Source organism: Taudactylus pleione, unplaced genomic scaffold, assembly GCF_031769625.1.
Source record: "Taudactylus pleione unplaced genomic scaffold, aTauple2 ptg001337l, whole genome shotgun sequence".
Classification (NCBI taxonomy): domain Eukaryota; kingdom Metazoa; phylum Chordata; class Amphibia; order Anura; family Myobatrachidae; genus Taudactylus; species Taudactylus pleione.
In genome coordinates this window covers 601,233-626,031 of record NW_028285737.1, presented here as the reverse complement: position 1 = coordinate 626,031, position 24,799 = coordinate 601,233, and the positions used below count along the sequence as shown (strand labels likewise).

The 24,799-nt window shown below is 46.5% G+C and overlaps 1 protein-coding gene across 2 annotated transcripts in view; it reads right to left on the bottom strand.

Moving 5' to 3' along the window:
• Window positions 1-14,096: 14,096 nt before the first annotated feature.
• Window positions 14,097-24,799, bottom strand: part of LOC148443067 (uncharacterized) — a 55,334-nt gene continuing 44,631 nt past the window's right edge. The window contains exons 5-6 of one of the 2 annotated variants that reach the window (XM_088463272.1): window positions 20,220-20,808; window positions 14,097-17,049 (exon numbers count right to left, since the gene is read on the bottom strand). In XM_088463272.1, the coding sequence (XP_088319398.1) occupies window positions 15,812-17,049; window positions 20,220-20,808 (1,827 nt within the window). In that variant the 3' untranslated portion in view covers window positions 14,097-15,811. The remainder of the gene's footprint in view (window positions 17,050-20,219; window positions 20,809-24,799) is intronic. The other variant, XM_088463273.1, reaches the window with a different exon arrangement.

Genomic DNA, 24,799 nt, shown 5'->3' with positions numbered 1-24,799 from the left:
GGGCTGTGATGAGGTACGAGTGTATGACACTGACGGTGCTGTGATGAGGTATGAGTGTGTGACACTATGACGGTGCTGTGATGAGGTATGAGTGTGCCACTATGACGGTGCTGTGATGAGGTATGAGTGTGAGACACTATGACGGTGCTGTGATGAGGTATGAGTGTGTGACACGATGACGGTGCTGTGATGAGGTATGAGCGTGTGACACTATGACAGGGCTGTGATGAAGTATGAGTGTGAGACACTATGACTGTGCTGTGATGAGGTGTGAGTGTGTGACACTATGGTGTGATGAGGTTTGAGCGTGTGACACTATGACGGTGCTGTGATGAGGTATGAGCGTGTGACACTATGACTGTGCTGTGATGAGGTACGAGTGTGTGACACTATGACAGGGCTGTGATGAGGTATGAGTGAGGGACACTATGACAGTGCTGTGATAAGGTATGAGTGTGTTACACTATGACTGTGCTGTGATGAGGTATGAGCGTGTGACACTATGACGGTGCTGTGATGAGGTATGAGCGTGTGACACTATGACAGGTCTGTGATGAGGTACGAGTGTGTGACACTATGACGGTGCTGTGATGAGGTATGAGTGTGTGACACTATGATGGTGCTGTGATGAGGTATGAGTGTGGGACACTATGACGGTGCAGTGATGAAGTATGAGTGTGTGAGACTATGAAGGCGCTGTGATGAGGTATGTGTGTGACACTATGGTGTGATGAGGTATGAGTGAGTGACACTATGACGGTGCTGTGATGAGGTATGAGTGTTTTGTACAATGACAGGGCTGTGATGAGGTACGAGTGTGTGACACTATGACTGTGCTGTGATGAGGTACGAGTGTGTGACACTATGACTGTGCTGTGATGAGGTATGAGTGTGTGACACTATGACGGTGCTGTGATGAGGTATGAGCGTGTGACACTATGACAGGTCTGTGATGAGGTACGAGCGTGTGACACTATGACGGTGATGTGATGAGGTATGAGTGTGTGACACTATGACGGTGCTGTGATGAGGTATGAGTGTGTGACACTATGACGGTGCTGTGATGAGGTATGAGTGTGTGACACTATGACGGTGCTGTGATGAGGTATGAGTGTGTGACACTATGACGGTGCTGTGATGAGGTATGAGAGTGTGACACTATGATGGTGCTGTGATGAGGTATGAGGGTGTGACACTATGAAGGTGCTGTGATGAGGTATGAGTGTGTGACACTATGGTGTGATGAGGTATGAGTGAGGGACACTATGACGGTGCTGTGATGAGGTATGGTGCTGTGATGAGGTATGAGTGTGTGACACTATGACAGGGCTGTGATGAGGTATGAGTGTGTGACACTATGACGGTGCTGTGATGAGGTATGAGTGTGACACTATGACGGTGATGTGATGAGGTATGAGTGTGTGACACTATGATCATGCTGTGATGAGGTATGAGTGTGTGACACTATGACGGTGCTGTGATGAGGTATGTGTGTGACACTATGACGGTGCTATGATGAGGTATGAGTGTGTGACACTATGACTGTGCTGTGATGAGGTGTGAGTGTGTGACACTATGGTGTGATGAGGTTTGAGCGTGTGACACTATGACGGTGCTGTGATGAGGTATGAGCGTGTGACACTATGACTGTGCTGTGATGAGGTACGAGTGACACTATGACGGTGCTGTGATGAGGTATGAGTGAGGGACACTATGACAGTGCTGTGATGAGGTATGAGTGTGTTACACTATGACTGTGCTGTGATGAGGTATGAGCGTGTGACACTATGACGGTGCTGTGATGAGGTATGAGCGTGTGACACTATGACAGGTCTGTGATGAGGTACGAGTGTGTGACACTATGACGGTGATGTGATGAGGTATGAGTGTGTGACACTATGACGGTGCTGTGATGAGGTATGAGTGTGTGACACTATGACGGTGCTGTGATGAGGTATGAGTGTGTGACACTATGATGGTGCTGTGATGAGGTATGAGTGTGGGACACTATGACGGTGCAGTGATGAAGTATGAGTGTGTGATACTATGAAGGCGCTGTGATGAGGTATGTGTGTGACACTATGGTGTGATGAGGTATGAGTGAGTGACACTATGACGGTGCTGTGATGAGGTATGAGTGTTTTGTACAATGACAGGGCTGTGATGAGGTACGAGCGTGTGACACTATGACTGTGCTGTGATGAGGTACGAGTGTGTGACACTATGACTGTGCTGTGATGAGGTATGAGTGTGTGACACTATGACGGTGCTGTGATGAGGTATGAGCGTGTGACACTATGACAGGTCTGTGATGAGGTACGAGCGTGTGACACTATGACGGTGATGTGATGAGGTATGAGTGTGTGACACTATGACGGTGCTGTGATGAGGTATGAGTGTGTGACACTATGACGGTGCTGTGATGAGGTATGAGTGTGTGACACTATGACGGTGCTGTGATGAGGTATGAGAGTGTGACACTATGATGGTGCTGTGATGAGGTATGAGGGTGTGACACTATGAAGGTGCTGTGATGAGGTATGAGTGTGTGACACTATGGTGTGATGAGGTATGAGTGAGGGACACTATGACGGTGCTGTGATGAGGTATGGTGCTGTGATGAGGTATGAGTGTGTGACACTATGACAGGGCTGTGATGAGGTATGAGTGTGTGACACTATGACGGTGCTGTGATGAGGTATGAGTGTGACACTATGACGGTGATGTGATGAGGTATGAGTGTGTGACACTATGATCATGCTGTGATGAGGTATGAGTGTGTGACACTATGACGGTGCTGTGATGAGGTATGTGTGTGACACTATGACGGTGCTGTGATGAGGTATGAGTGTGTGACACTATGACGGTGCTGTGATGAGGTATGAGTGAGGGACACTATGACGGTGCTGTGATGAGGTATGGTGCTGTGATGAGGTATGAGCGTGTTACACTATGACAGGGCTGTGATGAGGTATGAGTGTGTGACACTATGACGGTGCAGTGATGAGGTATGAGTATGTGACACTATGACGGTGCTGTGACGAGGTATGAGTGTGTGACACTATGATGGTGCTGTGATGAGGTATGAGTGTGTGACACTATGATGGTGATGTGATGAGCTATGAGTGTGTGACACTATGATGGTGCTGTGATGAGGTGAGTTTGTGACACTATGACAGTGCTGTGATGAGGTTTGAGCGTGTGGCACTATGACGGTGATGTGATGAGGTATGAGTGTGTGACACTATGACGGTGCTGTGATGAGGTATGAGCGTGTGACACTATGACGGTGATGTGATGAGGTATGAGTGTGTGACACTATGATGGTGCTGTGATGAGGTATGAGTGAGGGACACTATGACGGTGCTGTGATGAGGTATGGTGCTGTGATGAGGTATGAGTGTGTGACACTATGACAGGGCTTTGATGAGGTATGAGTGTGTGACACTATGACGGTGCTGTGATGAGGTACGAGTGTGTGACACTATGACTGTGCTGTGATGAGGTATGAGTGTGTGACACTATGACGGTGCTGTGATGAGGTATGAGCATGTGACACTATGACAGGTCTGTGATGAGGTACGAGCGTGTGACACTATGACGGTGATGTGATGAGGTATGAGTGTGTGACACTATGACGGTGCTGTGATGAGGTATGAGTGTGTGACACTATGACGGTGCTGTGATGAGGTATGAGTGTGTGACACGATGACGGTGCTGTGATGAGGTATGAGCGTGTGACACTATGACAGGGCTGTGATGAAGTATGAGTGTCAGACACTATGACTGTGCTGTGATGAGGTGTGAGTGTGTGACACTATGGTGTGATGAGGTTTGAGCGTGTGACACTATGACTGTGCTGTGATGAGGTACGAGTGTGTGACACTATGACGGTGCTGTGATGAGGTATGAGCGTGTGACACTATGACTGTGCTGAGGTACGAGTGTGTGACACTATGATGGTGCTGTGATGAGGTATGAGAGTGTGACACTATGACGGTTCTGTGATGAGGTATGAGTGAGGGACACTATGACGGTGCTGTGATGAGGTATGAGCGTGTGACACTATGACAGGGCTATGATGAGGTATGAGTGTGTGACACTATGACGGTGCAGTGATGAGGTATGAGTATGTGACACTATGACGGTGCTGTGACGAGGTATGAGTGTGTGACACTATGATGGTGCTGTGATGAGGTATGAGTGTGTGACACTATGATGGTGATGTGATGAGGTATGAGTGTGTGACACTATGATGGTGCTGTGATGAGGTGAGTTTGTGACACTATGATGGTGCTGTGATGAGGTATGAGTGTGTGACACTGACGGTGCTGTGATGAGGTATGAGTGTGCCACTATGACGGTGCTGTGATGAGGTACGAGTGTGTGACACTATGACAGCGCTGTGATGAGGTACGAGTGTATGACACTGACGGTGCTGTGATGAGGTATGAGTGTGTGACACTATGACGGTGCTGTGATGAGGTATGAGTGTGCCACTATGACGGTGCTGTGATGAGGTATGAGTGTGAGACACTATGACGGTGCTGTGATGAGGTATGAGTGTGTGACACGATGACGGTGCTGTGATGAGGTATGAGCGTGTGACACTATGACAGGGCTGTGATGAAGTATGAGTGTGAGACACTATGACTGTGCTGTGATGAGGTGTGAGTGTGTGACACTATGGTGTGATGAGGTTTGAGCGTGTGACACTATGACGGTGCTGTGATGAGGTATGAGCGTGTGACACTATGACTGTGCTGTGATGAGGTACGAGTGTGTGACACTATGACACGGCTGTTATGAGGTATGAGTGAGGGACACTATGACAGTGCTGTGATAAGGTATGAGTGTGTTACACTATGACTGTGCTGTGATGAGGTATGAGCGTGTGACACTATGACGGTGCTGTGATGAGGTATGAGCGTGTGACACTATGACAGGTCTGTGATGAGGTACGAGTGTGTGACACTATGACGGTGATGTGGTATGAGTGTGTGACACTATGACGGTGCTGTGATGAGGTATGAGTGTGTGACACTATGACGGTGCTGTGATGAGGTATGAGTGTGTGACACTATGATGGTGCTGTGATGAGGTATGAGTGTGGGACACTATGACGGTGCAGTGATGAAGTATGAGTGTGTTAGACTATGAAGGCGCTGTGATGAGGTATGTGTGTGACACTATGGTGTGATGAGGTATGAGTGAGTGACACTATGACGGTGCTGTGATGAGGTATGAGTGTTTTGTACAATGACAGGGCTGTGATGAGGTACGAGTGTGTGACACTATGACTGTGCTGTGATGAGGTACGAGTGTGTGACACTATGACTGTGCTGTGATGAGGTATGAGTGTGTGACACTATGACGGTGCTGTGATGAGGTATGAGCGTGTGACACTATGACAGGTCTGTGATGAGGTACGAGCGTGTGACACTATGACGGTGATGTGATGAGGTATGAGTGTGTGACACTATGACGGTGCTGTGATGAGGTATGAGTGTGTGACACTATGACGGTGCTGTGATGAGGTATGAGTGTGTGACACTATGACGGTGCTGTGATGAGGTATGAGTGTGTGACACTATGACGGTGCTGTGATGAGGTATGAGAGTGTGACACTATGATGGTGCTGTGATGAGGTATGAGGGTGTGACACTATGAAGGTGCTGTGATGAGGTATGAGTGTGTGACACTATGGTGTGATGAGGTATGAGTGAGGGACACTATGACGGTGCTGTGATGAGGTATGGTGCTGTGATGAGGTATGAGTGTGTGACACTATGACAGGGCTGTGATGAGGTATGAGTGTGTGACACTATGACGGTGCTGTGATGAGGTATGAGTGTGACACTATGACGGTGATGTGATGAGGTATGAGTGTGTGACACTATGATCATGCTGTGATGAGGTATGAGTGTGTGACACTATGACGGTGCTGTGATGAGGTATGTGTGTGACACTATGACGGTGCTATGATGAGGTATGAGTGTGTGACACTATGACGGTGCTGTGATGAGGTATGAGTGAGGGACACTATGACGGTGCTGTGATGAGGTATGAGCGTGTGACACTATGACAGGGCTGTGATGAGGTATGAGTGTGTGACACTATGACGGTGCAGTGATGAGGTATGAGTATGTGACACTATGACGGTGCTGTGACGAGGTATGAGTGTGTGACACTATGATGGTGCTGTGATGAGGTATGAGTGTGTGACACTATGATGGTGATGTGATGAGGTATGAGTGTGTGACACTATGATGGTGCTGTGATGAGGTGAGTTTGTGACACTATGACGGTGCTGTGATGAGGTTTGAGCGTGTGGCACTATGACGGTGATGTGATGAGGTATGAGTGTGTGGCACTATGACGGTGCTGTGATGAGGTATGAGCGTGTGACACTATGACGGTGATGTGATGAGGTATGAGTGTGTGACACTGACGGTGCTGTGATGAGGTATGAGTGTGCCACTATGACGGTGCTGTGATGAGGTACGAGTGTGTGACACTATGACAGGGCTGTGATGAGGTACGAGTGTATGACACTGACGGTGCTGTGATGAGGTATGAGTGTGTGACACTATGACGGTGCTGTGATGAGGTATGAGTGTGCCACTATGACGGTGCTGTGATGAGGTATGAGTGTGAGACACTATGACGGTGCTGTGATGAGGTATGAGTGTGTGACACGATGACGGTGCTGTGATGAGGTATGAGCGTGTGACACTATGACAGGGCTGTGATGAAGTATGAGTGTGAGACACTATGACTGTGCTGTGATGAGGTGTGAGTGTGTGACACTATGGTGTGATGAGGTTTGAGCGTGTGACACTATGACGGTGCTGTGATGAGGTATGAGCGTGTGACACTATGACTGTGCTGTGATGAGGTACGAGTGTGTGACACTATGACAGGGCTGTGATGAGGTATGAGTGAGGGACACTATGACAGTGCTGTGATAAGGTATGAGTGTGTTACACTATGACTGTGCTGTGATGAGGTATGAGCGTGTGACACTATGACGGTGCTGTGATGAGGTATGAGCGTGTGACACTATGACAGGTCTGTGATGAGGTACGAGTGTGTGACACTATGACGGTGCTGTGATGAGGTATGAGTGTGTGACACTATGATGGTGCTGTGATGAGGTATGAGTGTGGGACACTATGACGGTGCAGTGATGAAGTATGAGTGTGTGAGACTATGAAGGCGCTGTGATGAGGTATGTGTGTGACACTATGGTGTGATGAGGTATGAGTGAGTGACACTATGACGGTGCTGTGATGAGGTATGAGTGTTTTGTACAATGACAGGGCTGTGATGAGGTACGAGTGTGTGACACTATGACTGTGCTGTGATGAGGTACGAGTGTGTGACACTATGACTGTGCTGTGATGAGGTATGAGTGTGTGACACTATGACGGTGCTGTGATGAGGTATGAGCGTGTGACACTATGACAGGTCTGTGATGAGGTACGAGCGTGTGACACTATGACGGTGATGTGATGAGGTATGAGTGTGTGACACTATGACGGTGCTGTGATGAGGTATGAGTGTGTGACACTATGACGGTGCTGTGATGAGGTATGAGTGTGTGACACTATGACGGTGCTGTGATGAGGTATGAGTGTGTGACACTATGACGGTGCTGTGATGAGGTATGAGAGTGTGACACTATGATGGTGCTGTGATGAGGTATGAGGGTGTGACACTATGAAGGTGCTGTGATGAGGTATGAGTGTGTGACACTATGGTGTGATGAGGTATGAGTGAGGGACACTATGACGGTGCTGTGATGAGGTATGGTGCTGTGATGAGGTATGAGTGTGTGACACTATGACAGGGCTGTGATGAGGTATGAGTGTGTGACACTATGACGGTGCTGTGATGAGGTATGAGTGTGACACTATGACGGTGATGTGATGAGGTATGAGTGTGTGACACTATGATCATGCTGTGATGAGGTATGAGTGTGTGACACTATGACGGTGCTGTGATGAGGTATGTGTGTGACACTATGACGGTGCTATGATGAGGTATGAGTGTGTGACACTATGACGGTGCTGTGATGAGGTATGAGTGAGGGACACTATGACGGTGCTGTGATGAGGTATGGTGCTGTGATGAGGTATGAGCGTGTGACACTATGACAGGGCTGTGATGAGGTATGAGTGTGTGACACTATGACGGTGCAGTGATGAGGTATGAGTATGTGACACTATGACGGTGCTGTGACGAGGTATGAGTGTGTGACACTATGATGGTGCTGTGATGAGGTATGAGTGTGTGACACTATGATGGTGATGTGATGAGGTATGAGTGTGTGACACTATGATGGTGCTGTGATGAGGTGAGTTTGTGACACTATGACGGTGCTGTGATGAGGTTTGAGCGTGTGGCACTATGACGGTGATGTGATGAGGTATGAGTGTGTGACACTATGACGGTGCTGTGATGAGGTATGAGCGTGTGACACTATGACGGTGATGTGATGAGGTATGAGTGTGTGACACTATGATGGTGCTGTGATGAGGTATGAGTGAGGGACACTATGACGGTGCTGTGATGAGGTATGGTGCTGTGATGAGGTATGAGTGTGTGACACTATGACAGGGCTTTGATGAGGTATGAGTGTGACACTATGACGGTGATGTGATGAGGTATGAGTGTGTGACACTATGATCATGCTGTGATGAGGTATGAGTGTGTGACACTATGACGGTGCTGTGATGAGGTATGTGTGTGACACTATGACGGTGCTATGATGAGGTATGAGTGTGTGACACTATGACGGTGCTGTGATGAGGTATGAGTGAGGGACACTATGACGGTGCTGTGATGAGGTATGGTGCTGTGATGAGGTATGAGCGTGTGACACTATGACGGTGCTGTGACGAGGTATGAGTGTGTGACACTATGATGGTGCTGTGATGAGGTATGAGTGTGTGACACTATGATGGTGATGTGATGAGGTATGAGTGTGTGACACTATGATGGTGCTGTGATGAGGTGAGTTTGTGACACTATGACGGTGCTGTGATGAGGTTTGAGCGTGTGGCACTATGACGGTGATGTGATGAGGTATGAGTGTGTGACACTATGACGGTGCTGTGATGAGGTATGAGCGTGTGACACTATGACGGTGATGTGATGAGGTATGAGTGTGTGACACTATGATGGTGCTGTGATGAGGTATGAGTGAGGGACACTATGACGGTGCTGTGATGAGGTATGGTGCTGTGATGAGGTATGAGTGTGTGACACTATGACAGGGCTTTGATGAGGTATGAGTGTGTGACACTATGACGGTGCTGTGATGAGGTATGAGTGTGTGACACTATGACGGTGATGTGATGAGGTATGAGTGTGTGACACTATGATGGTGCTGTGATGAGGTATGAGTGTGTGACACTATGACGGTGCTGTGATGAGGTATGTGTGTGACACTATGACGGTGCTGTGATGAGGTATGAGTGTGTGACACTATGACGGTGCTGTGATGAGGTTTGAGTGTGTGACACTATGACGGTGCTGTGATGAGGTATGAGTAAGGCACACTATGACGGTGCTGTGATGAGGTATGGTGCTGTGATGAGGTATGAGCGTGTGACACTATGACAGGGCTGTGATGAGGTATGAGTGTGTGACACTATGACGGTGCTGTGATGAGGTATGAGTGTGTGACACTATGATGGTGCTGTGATGAGGTGAGTTTGCGAAACTATGACAGTGCTGTGATGAGGTATGAGTGAGGCACACTATCACGGTGCTGTGATGAGGTATGGTGCTCTGATGAGGTATGAGCGCATGACACTATGACAGGGCTGTGATGAGGTATGAGTGTGTGACACTATGATGGTGCTGTGATGAGGTATGAGTGTGTGACACTATGATGGTGCTGTGATGAGGTGAGTTTGCGAAACTATGACAGTGCTGTGATGAGGTATGAGTGTGTGACACTATGATGGTGCTGTGATGAGGTATGAGTGTATGACTATGCCAGTGCTGTGATAAGGTATCAGTGTGTGAAACTATGACGGTGCTGTGATGATGTATGAGCGTGTGACACTATGAGGGTGCTGTGATGAGGTATGAGTGTGTGACACTATGACAGAGCTGTGATGAGGTACGAGTGTGTGACACTATGACAGGGCTGTGATGAGGTATGAGCGTGTGACACTATGACAGGGCTGTGATGAGGTACGAGTGTGTGACACTATGACGGTGCTGCGATGAGGTATGAGTTAGGGACACTATGACGGTGCTGTGATGAGGTATGAGTGTGTGACACTATGACAGGGCTGTGATGAGGTACGAGTGTGTGACACTGACGGTGCTGTGATGAGGTATGAGTGTGCCACTATGACTGTGCTGTGATGAGGTATGAGCGTGTGACACTATGACGGTGCTGTGATGAGGTAAGAGTGTGTGACACTATGACAGGGCTGTGATGAGGTACGAGTGTGTGACACTATGACGGTGCTGTGATGAGGTATGAGTGTGTGACACTATGACAGTGCTGTGATGAGGTATGAGTGTGTGACACTATGACGGTGCTGTGATGAGGTATGAGTGTGAGACACTATGACGGTGCTGTGATGAGGTATGAGTGTGTGACACTATGATGGTGCTGTGATGAGGTATGAGTGTGTGACACTATGGTGTGATGAGGTATGAGTGTGTGACACTATGACGGTGCTGTGATGTATGAGCGTGTGACACTATGACAGGGCTGTGATGAGGTACGAGTGTGTGACACTATGACTGTGCTGTGATGAGGTATGAGTGTGTGACACTATGGTGTGATGAGGTATGAATGTATGACACTATGACGGTGCTGTGATGAGGTATGAGCGTGTGACACTATGACTGTGCTGTGATGAGGTACGAGTGTGTGACACTATGACAGGGCTGTGATGAGGTATGAGTGAGGGACACTATGACAGTGCTGTGATGAGGTATGAGTGTGTGACACTATGACAGGGCTGTGATGAGGTACTAGTGTGTGACACTGACGGTGCTGTGATGAGGTATGAGTGTGCCACTATGACTGTGCTGTGATGAGGTATGAGCGTGTGACACTATGACGGTGCTGTGATGAGGTATGAGCGTGTGACACTATGACAGGTCTGTGATGAGGTACGAGTGTGTGACACTATGACGGTGATGTGATGAGGTATGAGTGTGTGACACTATGACGGTGCTGTGATGAGGTATGAGTGTGTGACACTATGACAGGGCTGTGATGAGGTATGAGTGTGTGACACTATGATGGTGCTGTGATGAGGTATGAGTGTGTGACACTATGACGGTGCTGTGATGAGGTATGAGTGTGTTGTACAATGACAGGGCTGTGATGAGGTACGAGTGTGTGACACTATGACTGTGCTGTGATGAGGTACGAGTGTGTGACACTATGACTGTGCTGTGATGAGGTACGAGCGTGTGACACTATGACAGTGCTGTGATGAGGTACGAGTGTGTGACACTATGACGGTGATGTGATGAGGTATGAGTGTGTGACACTATGACGGTGCTGTGATGAGGTATGAGTGTGTGACACTATGATGGTGCTGTGATGAGGTATGAGTGTGTGACACTATGACTGTGCTGTGATGAGGTATGAGGGACACTATGATGGTGCTGTGGTGAGGTATGAGTGTGTGACACTATGACGGTGATGTGATGAGGTATGAGTGTGTGACACTATGACGGTGCTGTGATGAGGTATGAGTGTGTGACACTATGACGGTGATGTGATGAGGTATGAGTGTGTGACACTATGACGGTGATGTGGTATGAGTGTGTGACACTATGACGGTGCTGTGATGAGGTATGAGTGTGTGACACTATGGTGTGATGAGGTATGAGCGTGTGACACTATGACGTGCCATGAGAATGTCAGCTAGATAAGACTATGCACTGGCCTCCTTACTGACAGTAATGGCTGCTTCCTCACCGTGACAATGTGTATGGAGCATTTGCTCGTTCATATAATTATAATGACCCATTAGTATAGAATACCCTACAGTAGCAGCAGAACGAGTAGCTGTGCATTGGATGTATTGATACAGAATGGTAAACTTCCATGAAGTCTACTTTACAGATCACAAAGTAACTATGTATTTGGGAGAGCAGTAAAGGAATGTATTCTAACCCCTCTATATTGTATCTTTAGGGGTTTAAAACCTGTTTACAGTTACTTCAACCAAGACTGGTGCTGCTGAGCCATCTGGCTTCTGTATTGTATGTTATCAATGTTATAGAGAGCGCTCTGCAATTCAGGATGTCATACTAGTAGCTTATTTGGAAGTGACCAAAGTTTCTAGGGAACAACCCGAATTTTATTATTTCTCAGCCCTAACCAGAACATTTACCGAGGGACCAGTAACGTCAGTAATTGTGTACTGAAGTTTTATTTGTAGCTTGTGCTGTAATTTTGTCCCAAATAAAAGCACAAAGAGCTGCATCAATGACCACAGCAAATAGGGCTGGCATGTATGATACGTCCTTGTGATCTCTTAATACCCAGTCATCCTCGTAATAATTTGGACAGAATGTGCAGATGTTCCAATGTTACACCAAGGCATCTATTCTGGCATAGAATCAGTGTTAAGCACCTGATGCCAGGACATGACGAATGCTGAACTCCACTGTTGGTTGCGAATCGTCTTCCACTCAGGTGCTTCTTCAATGGTCCAAAGAGATGGAAACCATTCGATGCCAGGTCAGGTCTGTAGGGAGGATGGTCCACCTTCCAATATTAGCGCCATAACTCATGCGTGCAGTTGTGTGGCCTGGCGTTATTGCACAGAAATACAATGCCTGTTCACAGCAACCCTGGTTGTTTTCCTCAACAATTTGGCGATGAATTTCAGCTGCTGATGTGCCCTGTAGACACAGAAATTTGATCACGCTACGCAACTCAATGTTTGAACGTTTCCACCAGCTTACAACTGATGTTGGGACAGTATCACTGATATGAGGCGCAGTCTAATGGCCATGAGGGGAAGCAGTGATGTACCTGCTCTGGACTAGTGGGAAACTAGAATGAAATAGAGAACTTTACACACGAGAGGTCTTGTTACCTTACTTATTGAACCACCCCGAAATGTAGCAAATCGCAGTGGCATCGATTGCACAAGTGGACAGTAGACCTCTAGAGAGATGTTGACACCTTGCCATCTGGATAGCTTTCCACAGCTCCCTGATATTTGTATGTGCAGGATCTTGGGTGCAGATTGACCTCTTCACCATGTCCCATAAAGGCTCGATTGGGTTCATTTCAGGCAAACGTGGTGGCCACACAATTCATCAGAACTCTACAAAATGCTCCTCGAACCTCATTTGTGTGTTTGCATGCTCTTATTTCATGTGTGTTTATGTCCTTGCATATCTGCTTTTCCACATTAAGCTAGCGTGGGAGGTAGAAAAAAAGCCCCAATTACAGGATAGAGTGAGGCTCGAATTGTACCATCTCTAAGCATGTACAATATTCTAGTCCTCTTGCAGGTGGTAAATTAGGCCCTGCAGCACCCGTTAACCCGGGATGGTTCCTCTAAATACACACATGCTCCATCCTTTACCCCGCTTCCCCTCTGAGCCTATTCTCACACTTTCTGGGCTTGTTACATTTCAGTGTCAGTAATTATTTATGCAGTAACAGAAGGGAAACATGTCTATGGCTGCTGTTACCCATATTATTCATGGTACAGGCTGTGTGACACTATTAATGCCATTAATGAATACACAGGGATCACATGCCAGCATTTGCCTAGATGTTATCCTCTGTATCTGGGAGGTGAGTGCATCTTACCTAGATGTGAATGGGGTATGAGGAATATTTCATAGAGTAGGATCTGGCAGATGAGGAACCCTGGACGTTGGGCTGATCATGGTGTTATTTGCTAGAGATAATACAGATTTGTAGTGGTGATGACAAGCGCTGACAATAATTGTCTCTCTGTTTATTTCTCCTAAAGAAGCAAAATCTCCCCAAAACAGGCAAAGAAATATATATATTTTATATTAAATTGCGAGACAGTAAAAAGAAAGCTAATATTTTTATTTTACTTTTCCTAGCCACCATCAATAATTTCTGGTTCATACATCACCATTAATCTATCATTCCAAAAGAGCAGATCGTTGGTTTCTATCCATAAGGTTCAATAATAAAATCTGATTTGAAATATAATAATGTATTTTATCTTTTAGGTGTTTGAAATGCATAAAATGTATCCCCTATATAACAACGCCGTGGTCTGTTATTACTGCAGAGAGTGGTGACGATATCCAATAGAATGAAGACAATACTGTTAGTTTCACCTAAATGTTCATTTCCAGTCACATACTAATGACACATCCCAATTATCTGTGGATGATTTACATACAATGTTAAAATCTCTTCCCCTGAGGAAACTGCTGCACACCTGAGTGGAGGAACGTGTAAGAGCTTCCTATCATCTGACTGCACCCTTATAATTTTTTGGAGGTCTGCCACCACATCAGCTGACTGGAGATGACTGCACTGTTCTCAATGAGATCGCTGTTTGGGGGCAGAAGGTGCCCTGTATTCACCCACAACTAATATTGAAATCACTGAAGCGGTTCCATATTGCCATAGCTGTCCTCACTGCACAGACGGCACCAGAGAACATCTACTCAGGATGGTAATATTACTGTGTAGTGTTCACTCTAGAGAAAGGGCACTTCTGCATGCACCAAAGGGGCATGGCCAAGGAAAAGAGGCATGTCTTTATGACGCATCCCTTTTGATCACTTTTGGGGGCGTATCCAGCATTTATGGACATGCCAGGCAGCCCCCAAGCGCTACGGTCACTGTGAATGGATTTCGGGTGCATCGCTGCACCACAGTTTTATCCACCTGCGGGACACTGCGGCCCGTGGGAAGGGACAGAACCCGCAGGCTGTTTCAGTGGGGTGCCGCGCCGGAGGGCAGGGTGCTTCCTGCCCTTTTAGAAATAGAGCAGGGCATGGTGCCCCACTGAAACAGCCTAGCGGGAATACTGCTGTGTGTGTGCCGGACTACACATTAATACAGCAGGATACTGAAATCTGTTCAGCCGCTATTAATACCATCTGTCACAGTTTTCGGTGGTTAGAGATACGAGTTCTGCAGACCATTGGCAAATATTACATCTGCTCACAGTGGGTAACTGAATTTAAAGGCACCTTTGACTATCGAAGTGCAGCTTATTATAAGATCTAATATATATCTTAATTCACAAGGGACAAGTGCTACACCTCTTTACAGGGGTTTGAAAGCATCACATTTGGGGCTAAAAACTTCCTTTACATGATTTAGGAACCATAATCACTATATAGACTGAATACTTATTGGCCAGACTACAAATTAGGTGCACCTAGTGCAGAGGTGCCCTTATGAACAAACTGTGTTTTACATTTGTATATTATGTGATGTGTTTCTTGCAGTCATTTTTATGATTCATTGTGTTGTCATTTGGTTTATTTTAATAAAATTTGAAAATCTTCATTAGCGCTCTTTGGATGAATACTATATAGTGTTATTGATTAGGCAATTCATTGTCGAGAAATAGTACTCACCCGTATTATTGTATTTTTTGATTGGGTAGTAGGCTTGACCCTTATTAGGAGCGTCTGATGAAGTATTTATTATTAATTATAATTACATTTAAATAAAATAATTGTATACACAGTTGCGCCATAATTATTTATAATCAGGATAAATATAATTATTGTATATAAAATGTTAAAATAATGGAGTGCTGCTACAACCCTGTTTTGTATCAGCTCATAGAAATTATTTTTTCTTGTGTGAAATCTGATGTCTAACAAGATGAGATTTATGTGAAAAAGATTTCCCACACTCAGAGCATGGAAATGGTTTCTCACCTGTGTGACTTCTCTGATGTATAACAAGATGTGATTTATCTGTAAAACATTTCCCACACTCGGAGCATAAAAAGGGATTTTCACCTGTGTGACTTCTCTGATGTGCAACAAGATTTGATTTGTGTGCAAAACATTTCCCACACTCAGAGCATGGAAATGGTTTCTCACCTGTGTGACCTCTCTCATGTTTACCAAGAGCTGATTTATTTGAATAACATTTCCCACACTCAGAGCATGAAAATGGTTTCTCACCTGTGTGACTTCTCTGATGTACAACAAGATCTGATATCCGTGTAAAACATTTCCTACACTCAGAACATGGAAATGGTCTCTCACCTGTGTGAATTCTGTTATGTGCAACAAGTTCTGATTTCCGTATAAAACATTTCCTACACTCAGAACATGAAAATGGTCTCTCACCTGTGTGATTTCTCTGATGTGCAACAAGAGCAAATTGAAATGTAAAACATTTTCCGCACTCTGAGCATGGAAATGGTTTCTCACCTGTGTGACATTTCTGATGTTTAACAAGATATGATTTATATGTAAAACATTTTCCACACTCAGAGCATGGAAATGGATATTCACCTGTGTGACTTCTCTGATGTGCAACAAGATCTGATTTCTGTGCAAAACATTTTTCACACTCAGAGCATATAAATGGTTTCTCACCTGTGTGACGTCTCTGATGTGTAACAAGATCTGATTTATATGTAAAACCTTTCCCACACTCAGAGCATGAAAATGGATATTCACCTGTGTGACTTCTCTGATGTCTACCAAGATCTGATTTCTGTGCAAAACATTTCCCACACTCAGAGCATGGAAATGGTTTCTCACCTGTGTGACTTCTCTGATGTCTAACAAGATGTGATTTATGTGTAAAACATTTCCCACACTCAGAACATGGAAATATTTTATCAGTTGTATGAGCTGCCGTATGTGTAACAAAATTTGAAGTATCAGAAGAACAGTCATTGGGATTAGAGGGATCAAATGATATATCTGCACAGTTATGTACAGGATATATATTTAGCATAACAGGGCTGTCTCGTAGAGATTCCTGTGTGATGTTATCTTCTATATTAATATCTGCAGACACGATGAGATCCCCCTCCAAGGCATTACTGCTTGTGCGTCCATCTGCTGGATATAATATTATTCACAATTCTTTATATAGCCCAGACATACTATGCAGCATTTTACAGAGAATAGTCATTCAAATCAGGCCGTGTCCCAGTAGAGCAATCTATGGGGTCTATTTACTAAGCAGTGCTAGGAGACAGAGTGAAAAGTGATAAGGTGCCAGCCAACCAGCTCCCAACTGTCATTTTTCAAACACAGCCTGTGAGATGGCAGTTGGGACCTGATTGGCTGGCACCTTATCACTTTTCACTCTGTCTCCTAGCACTGCTTAGTAAATAGACCCCTATATTCCCTACCACATGGACACACATACACACACTAGGGTTAATTTGAGTTAGAAGCCAATTAACCTACCAGTATGATTTTTGTATGGTTGGGGGAAACACATACGCCTTGTTCGGGAATTAAACTCATGAGTTCAGTGCTCTGGAGACAGCAATGCTAACCACTACACAACCGTGTTACAATTATGAATAAAGACATTCAGTTGTTTAATTTAATCTTGCAAACTACCATTTTATCGCAATTACAAATGTATCAACAACAAATAATGGACCCCATTCCCCTGCGATGCATTGGGGCAATTTGGAATTTTGTAGATGCTTGTCCCAAAAATGTATGGGGTTCACCAATTGCTGATTCTGATGAAAAAGTGCTCAGAATCACTAAATCAGGTTCTACAAAATGTTGATATTCAGAACTTAATCGGGGCTATACAGTTGATTGGTGCTGTATGGCTATGATCAACCGATTTGCTGACTGTTTTAGTGAAATTATGGGACTTTCACGACTGGCAGATCTGTGAATTGATGTAAATGATCTGCAAATCACTGACAACTATCTAATGTATGGGCACACATTGGTGGATTCGGGAATCTTTAAATCGGGGGGGGGGGGAATTCACAGAACCTGTGTTTTAGTTTTTTTAGATTGCTGATATGTGGGCCCCTTAAGTCTTTCTCGTTGAACAGAAAAAAAATCCCACAAGCTCATTATCAGCAAATGTCATAGACCCAGCTATAGGGATGTGATTATGGCATATCACCAATATATATCTCCAACCCCCCTTCCACACTAAATGCAGACTTTGCTGGGTAACGTTCCCTAGCCATCATCACAGAGCAGGAAGCCTCATTAGCCAGTGACATTGGTGAACCACAATACCCATCTAGACCGCCCTAACACACACACACGGGAAACTTGTGGGCTAATCAACAACTGCGTCCACACTACACAAATTTTTCCAGAAGGATATATATGTAGCAAAAGCAGCCTCTATATGGTCCTCTGGTCATCCTCGGGGAGAGTAGCCCCACCAGAGCCATGTTACTAAATTAGGGTAATGAGTCACTGTATATAACCGCTGAGAGGGAAGGAGAGCGATAGGACAGAGCAACACAGAATGATGGCGTCACAGAGCGGGGGAGGCAGCAGTACAGGGTAGGGGAACGGTGCAGGGCCAGTACAGGGTAGGGGAACGGTGCAGGGCACAGAGCGGGGGGAGGCAGCAGGACAGGGTAGGGGAATGGTGCAGGGCACAGAGCGGAGGAGGCAGGACAGGGTGGGGGAATGGTGCAGGGCACAGAGCGGGGGAGGCAGCAGGACAGGGTAGGGGAATGGTGCAGGGCACAGAGCGGAGGATGCAGGACAGGGTAGGGGAATGGTGCAGGGCACAGAGCGGGGGAGGCAGCAGGACAGGGTAGGGGAATGGTGCAGGGCACAGAGCGGGGGAGGCAGCAGGACAGGGTAGGGGAATGGTGCAGGGCACAGAGCGGGGGAGACAGCAGGACAGGGTAGGGGAATGATGCAGGGCAGAGCGGGGGAGACAGCAGGACAGGGCAGGGGAATGGTGCAGGGCACAGAGCGGGGGAGGCAACAGGATAGTGTAGGGGAATGCTGCAAGACACAGAACGGGGGAGGCAACAGGACAGAGTAGGGGAATGGTGCAGGGCACAGAGCGGGGGAGGCAGCAGGACAGGGTAGGGGAATGGCGCAGGGCACAGAGCGGGGCTGGCAGCAGGACAGGGCAGGGGAATGGTGCAGGTCACAGAGCATGGGAGGCAGCAGGACAGGGTAGGGGAATTGGTGCAGGGCACAGAGCGGGGGAGGCAGTAGGACAGGGCAGGGGAATGGTGCAGGGAATATAGCAGGGGAGGCAGCTGGACAGGGTAGGGGAATTGGAGCAGGGCACAGAGCGGGGGAATGCAGTAGGACAGGGCAGGGGAATGGCGCAGGACACAGACTGGCAACAGCAGAAAGAGGAAGACAGCAGAAGGGCAGAGCAGAATAGAGAAATCAGCAGATAAAGCACAACAGTACAGAAAATGCAAGCACAGAGACTGCAGAAAGACATTGTGCAATTAGAGTTGTGTGGTTATAGCACTGTGTGTGTAAAGAAGGTATTGTTTGTGTGATGTGTGTGTTGTAATGGGTCTAATAGGGGCTGATGGCTCCTGATGTATGAGATACACCAGATAGTGTGGGGAGGAAACTGGTCAGATCTCTGGGCTGGTAACACACAGTGACATGATGTGAGGAGGAGAGCAGGAGTATGATAGGGGCTGATGGCTCCTAATGTATGAGATATACCAGAGAGTGTGGGGAGGAGACTTGTCAGATCTCTGGGTTGGTAACACACAGTGATATGATGTGAGGGGGAGAACAGGAGTATAATAGGGCCTGATGGCTCCTGATGTATGAAATACACCAGAGAGTGTGGTGAGGAGACTGGTCAGATCTCTGGGCTGGTAACACATGGTAACATGATGTGAGGAGGAGAGCAGGAGTATAATATGGGCTGACGGCTCCTGATGTATGAGATACACCAGAGAGTGTGGGGAGGATACTGGTCAGGTCTCTGGGCTGGTAACACACAGTGACATGATGTGAGGGGGAGAGCAGGAGTATAATAGGGGCTCCTGATGTATGAGATACACCAGAGAGTGTGGGGAGGAGACTGGTCAGATTTCTGGGCTGGTAACACACAGTGACATGATGTGAGGGGGGAGAGCAGGAGTATAATAGGGGCTGATGGCTTCCGACTCCACTGGGCAGATACATTTACCTCATTAATTTGTAGCGACAGAGGAGGGCGTAGGATAAGAGATTGTTCTAGTGACTGAGCAAGGAGAATACATGACTAATTTCTGTATTAAGTGTTTATTACTCACCTGCATTGATATATGTAGGGATTTGTTCCTCCTTACACTGCTGGTCACACCTCACACATGTCTCTTCTTCTCCATCTATATCTTCTGCCTTCATATCAGTCACATACGTCTCTTTTTCTCCATCTATATCTTCTGCCTTCATATCAGTCACATACGTTACTTCTTCTCCCTCTTTCTCTTCTGCCTTCATATCAGTCACATTCGTTTCTTCTTCTCGCTCTATATCTTCTGCCTTCATATCAGTCACATACGTCTCTTCTTCTCCCTCTTTCTCTTCTGCCTTCATATCAGTCACATACGTTTCTTCTCGCTCTATATTTTCTGTCTTATTATCAGTCACATACATCTCTTCTTCTCCCTTCATATCAGTCACATACGTCTCTTCTCCCTCTATATCTTCTGCCTTCATATCAGTCACATACATCTCTTCTTCTGCCTTCATATCAGTCACATACATCTCTTCTTCTCCCTTCATATTAGTCACATATGTCTCTTCTTCTCCCTCTCTATCTTCTGCCTTTATAGTAGTCACATACGTCTCTTCTTTTCCCACTTTATTTTCTACCTTAATATTAGTCAGAACTTCATCCTAAAAAGCCCAAGAACCAAAATGTAACATGTCCACTATAAAAGAGAACCCACCAAAGATGCCTCACACTGGTACACTCCCTAAATCCCAGGGATGATACTTACAGTTTGCCCTCTCTTATTGTTTAATTCGTTTTTCCCCACTATTTATCTTAAATTATATTATTAAACAAAATGTTATACTGTGTTCCTTTCCCATTTCTTTACCACAACCTCATTGTTGTACAACTAATCCGCCCTTATCTAAATGTGTCATAATCTTACACATTATATCCTTTATAACCCTTAATGACATATATCCCTGACTAAACATTACGGTGCAGTCAGTAAAAAGGACGCACGGCATGGAGTTCTGTGTGAAGAGTCATTCACTGTCCTTGGCTAAGAGGTGATGTTCTGCTAGGGGTTTGCTGTGGAACCCACTGTATTGGATTATTTGGGACGTTGAGGCAGGTTATTCATCTGAAACCCTGTATTGCATGAGGACTTCTACATCAATCTGTGGACATCTTGAGGACGCGTGTGGACACCTTTGAATGTGTGCCATGGTGTGTTCAGTTCTGTCTTCATAATAAACCTCAAGGTGATCTGCGAAACCTGTATCCTCACATTTGCAGACAGTAACAGTAGGATTATTAAGACACCAACCCACGAGCACAGAAAGAGTGAGGTCACAGCAGAGAACACAGGATCAGCCATATGTAAAGAAAAAGAAATCATAGTGAGGTGGTTCCAGCAAGTGATTGGGTGTCAGTTCCATGAAAGGTAAAATGTTCCCAAGGAAAGCAAATCAATGCCGCAAGACTTTCAGGCAGTAGAGCTCATAGATAGAGGTTCATCAACGTATCAACAAGCTGGGAAGCCAGATATGTCATTTATTTTTACGAAGATGCAGACTATTTGGGAGTACCTGAATGAAGTTTGGCAGATTATCATCAGGTGGAGATTTGCCAGCATGCAGGACAAATTGTGTTACCTGTTGGATGCGTTCCTGCACTGCAAAGGGGAGACAGCTGCATGAAATCTGCTGGGGAGCCAGAGTTTGTAGGATTCACAAAGGAAGCAAACGCGAGAGTGGCCAAAAGGACACAAAAAGGCCAATATTTCAAGACAGGAGGGCAAGTCCAGTGTTAACTGTCTTCCCAGATAGAGCCAGAAGAGAAGTTCGACATGGGGCTGCTGCAACCCAGGCAGATGACCAAGTAGTCCAACCAGTGGGGCTTGTAGACCACTGAAAGAAATGAGCATGAAAATGAGCATGGTGGAGTTGATAGAGGAATGTCAGCTGTGAGGCATCCCTTTACAATTTTGCACTTGCAAGGATATCCTCCAGTGTATCCGCCAGGACCAGGGGGACCCAACAAAAGTGTTCACTGATTACTGGACATGGACCCTTCGTCTGGGTCCACGGATGAATGTGTGGGAACAGTTGGAGTCTGGAGGAGTGCTTCCTAGTGGCAGAGGAAGAAGCATTGGATAGGGGCCTCCTGGATACCCCACCTTGCCGAGATCAGTGCACTAGGTGAAAGCTAAAAGGCACCATCTGCAAGAGCTTCTCCCACACCCAAGGTAAACAGCTGGTCAGTGTACTGTACAGGGGTAAATGCTAGTGGTGTAATAAAAGTGGTACCCACCATCCAGGCACCATAGAAGGAGCTGATTAACACCTTAATTTTTTTCCGAGGTGGAAGATGAAGACCTATTAATGAGCTGCCAGGGGATCTATGAAGACAGTGTCCAAAAGGAGATCACTATGGACAGGGTAGTATTGTCCCACTCAACCACAAGCATACGAGCACTGTTTGACACCTTGCTCCAGGCTGCCCAGCATATTTCAGTTGGGGGAGGCCTATTGTGGGGGATTGGCAATGGCCACCCCAGTTATTTTGCCAAGGAAGGCTGAAGAGGTAGTGCCCTGTGAAAACCCTGTTTCCCTAACTCCACAAGAAGGTTATGAAGGATTGTTTCAATTTAGCAATTTGGAGAACAAGAAGCTGCTAAATGCCAGTACATACCCATTGACCAAAAAGGGACACGAATATCTGAGACTGTTAACATAATATCAGAGCAGGGGAATATGTTGCTCCACTTAAATTCTCCTGAAAGTTTTGTTGACTGTAACTGTGTGCCAGAGTACTTTTCCTGCCCTAAGTAAGATCCAACAAGTGCTGATCACGTGGATTTCAGGAGACACCATTTACCAACCCTTGTAACCTCCCAAAGAGAAGGCACTACGCAACTCAGCACCCTGTAGCCTGCAAAGCATAAGGTAGTTTTGGAGACAATCCTGGAAGCTTCAGCGGTTACAACCCTGTGCTAAACCCCACCAGTTACCCAGCCAACTAGGTCGGCAGTGGTGGTTATTCCAGAGAAGGACAGAGCAGAAGCAGCACCAGGTGAGACACTAGCTTTTGGGGGGGGGCTGGAACAGTACCAGCCTGTCCTGTCAACTCCCTTGCATCCACCATCTGCAATATTCCCGATGGATGGTCCATACCTGGCTCTGGGTGATGAGGAGCCAGGAAGCACGTTGCACTAACATTTGTCAGCCCCCAACTTGTTTGGGGGAGTAGATAATGGTCACAACTGCTGAAATGCTGGGTACAGGACCCAAACATTTGCCTGCCCCTGGGCAGCTGTTACTTGAATGAGGAGCAGTGGTGGAAGGTGTCTCCTGCCCCAGTGCGCCGAGGTGAAGGAGGTGAACATGGGCAGAGAGAAGACCCTGAGTACCCCAACTCGTGTACCAGATTATTTCAGATGTTTGAGGAAGGACAACTAGGGCCCAGATTTCTTGGATGGCAGTCTACTGGTACCATTCAATGTTTTAACATTGAACAGTGGAGACTTGGCTTATGAGGGGGGCTTATGAGGAGGGAAGGCTACGTCAAGACCTTTAGTTTTGGTTACTCACCTGCAGCAAGCCGTGACTTTTTGGATCAAAAGAAAGAATGATAGATCGATTCCTAATACACCAGAGGCGAGGGAAGCGAGGCACTGACTTCTGGATGTGTTGGGAAGTATTGGTTCTATGGGTCCTCTGCCTAATCAGGGCACCTCTGAAATAGGAACCATTTATGTGTGGTTCCCACAAACTTGGGACCCTGGTAGAGAACTGCTTATTACCTTCCCACCGGACCTGGGGAAAGACTCACTGGATTGTCCCAGCAACCTGGGTTGGACATTAAGGACTGTGCCTATGACTTGCTGGGATATTGGGTCCAAACAGTGGGGGAGGAATGTGATGAAACCTGTTGAATATGCAGTTTTTTCCCATGTTCCTCTAGAGTACATGCCCTAGCACACATTATGACTACATTCAGTATGTGTCATATCATTTCCCATAGCATGTCTCTGATCACCCACTTACTGTGTGTGCATGTTGCAACTCTCGGGTAGATAATGGATGCAACCCATATTTAGGGAATTGGCTTGACCTATTCCTGAGGTGCGGAGTCTAATGTGCCGGCAGTATTCACCAGGGACCCTCACAAGAAGTTATGGACTTGGCTGTGTCCGACACACAGGGTTCCCCTATACAGGTGCTGGAGAACTCTGAATAGAGCGTAGAGGATTTTCAACGTAGTCGACAGGCCGCGTCAGAACCAACAGACAAGACGGTACCAGGGAGCAGACGAAAAGCGGGTCTCAAGGAATAGCCGAGGTTGGTACCAAATACCAAACACAGTACCAAGGGTCAGGTGGAATCGGAGTAAAAAACAAGCCAAAAATCAGGAACGGATAACAGGATATGCACTGGAACGCTGGAGTAAGGTAATGGAGCCTATACTCTGGCACAGGAGTGCTCCCAGGGACTTCCTTTTATAGGCAGGGCTTGAATGAGGCGCATCCTGTGATGTCACCACTAGATGTCCATGGCCCTTTAAATTTTCAACAGGTTGGCACACGCGGTACTAGAGCTCTAGCGCTGCTGGACTCGGCAAGTGGATAGCCGGTGTTCAGTGCAACAGGGAGAAGCCACACACAAAACA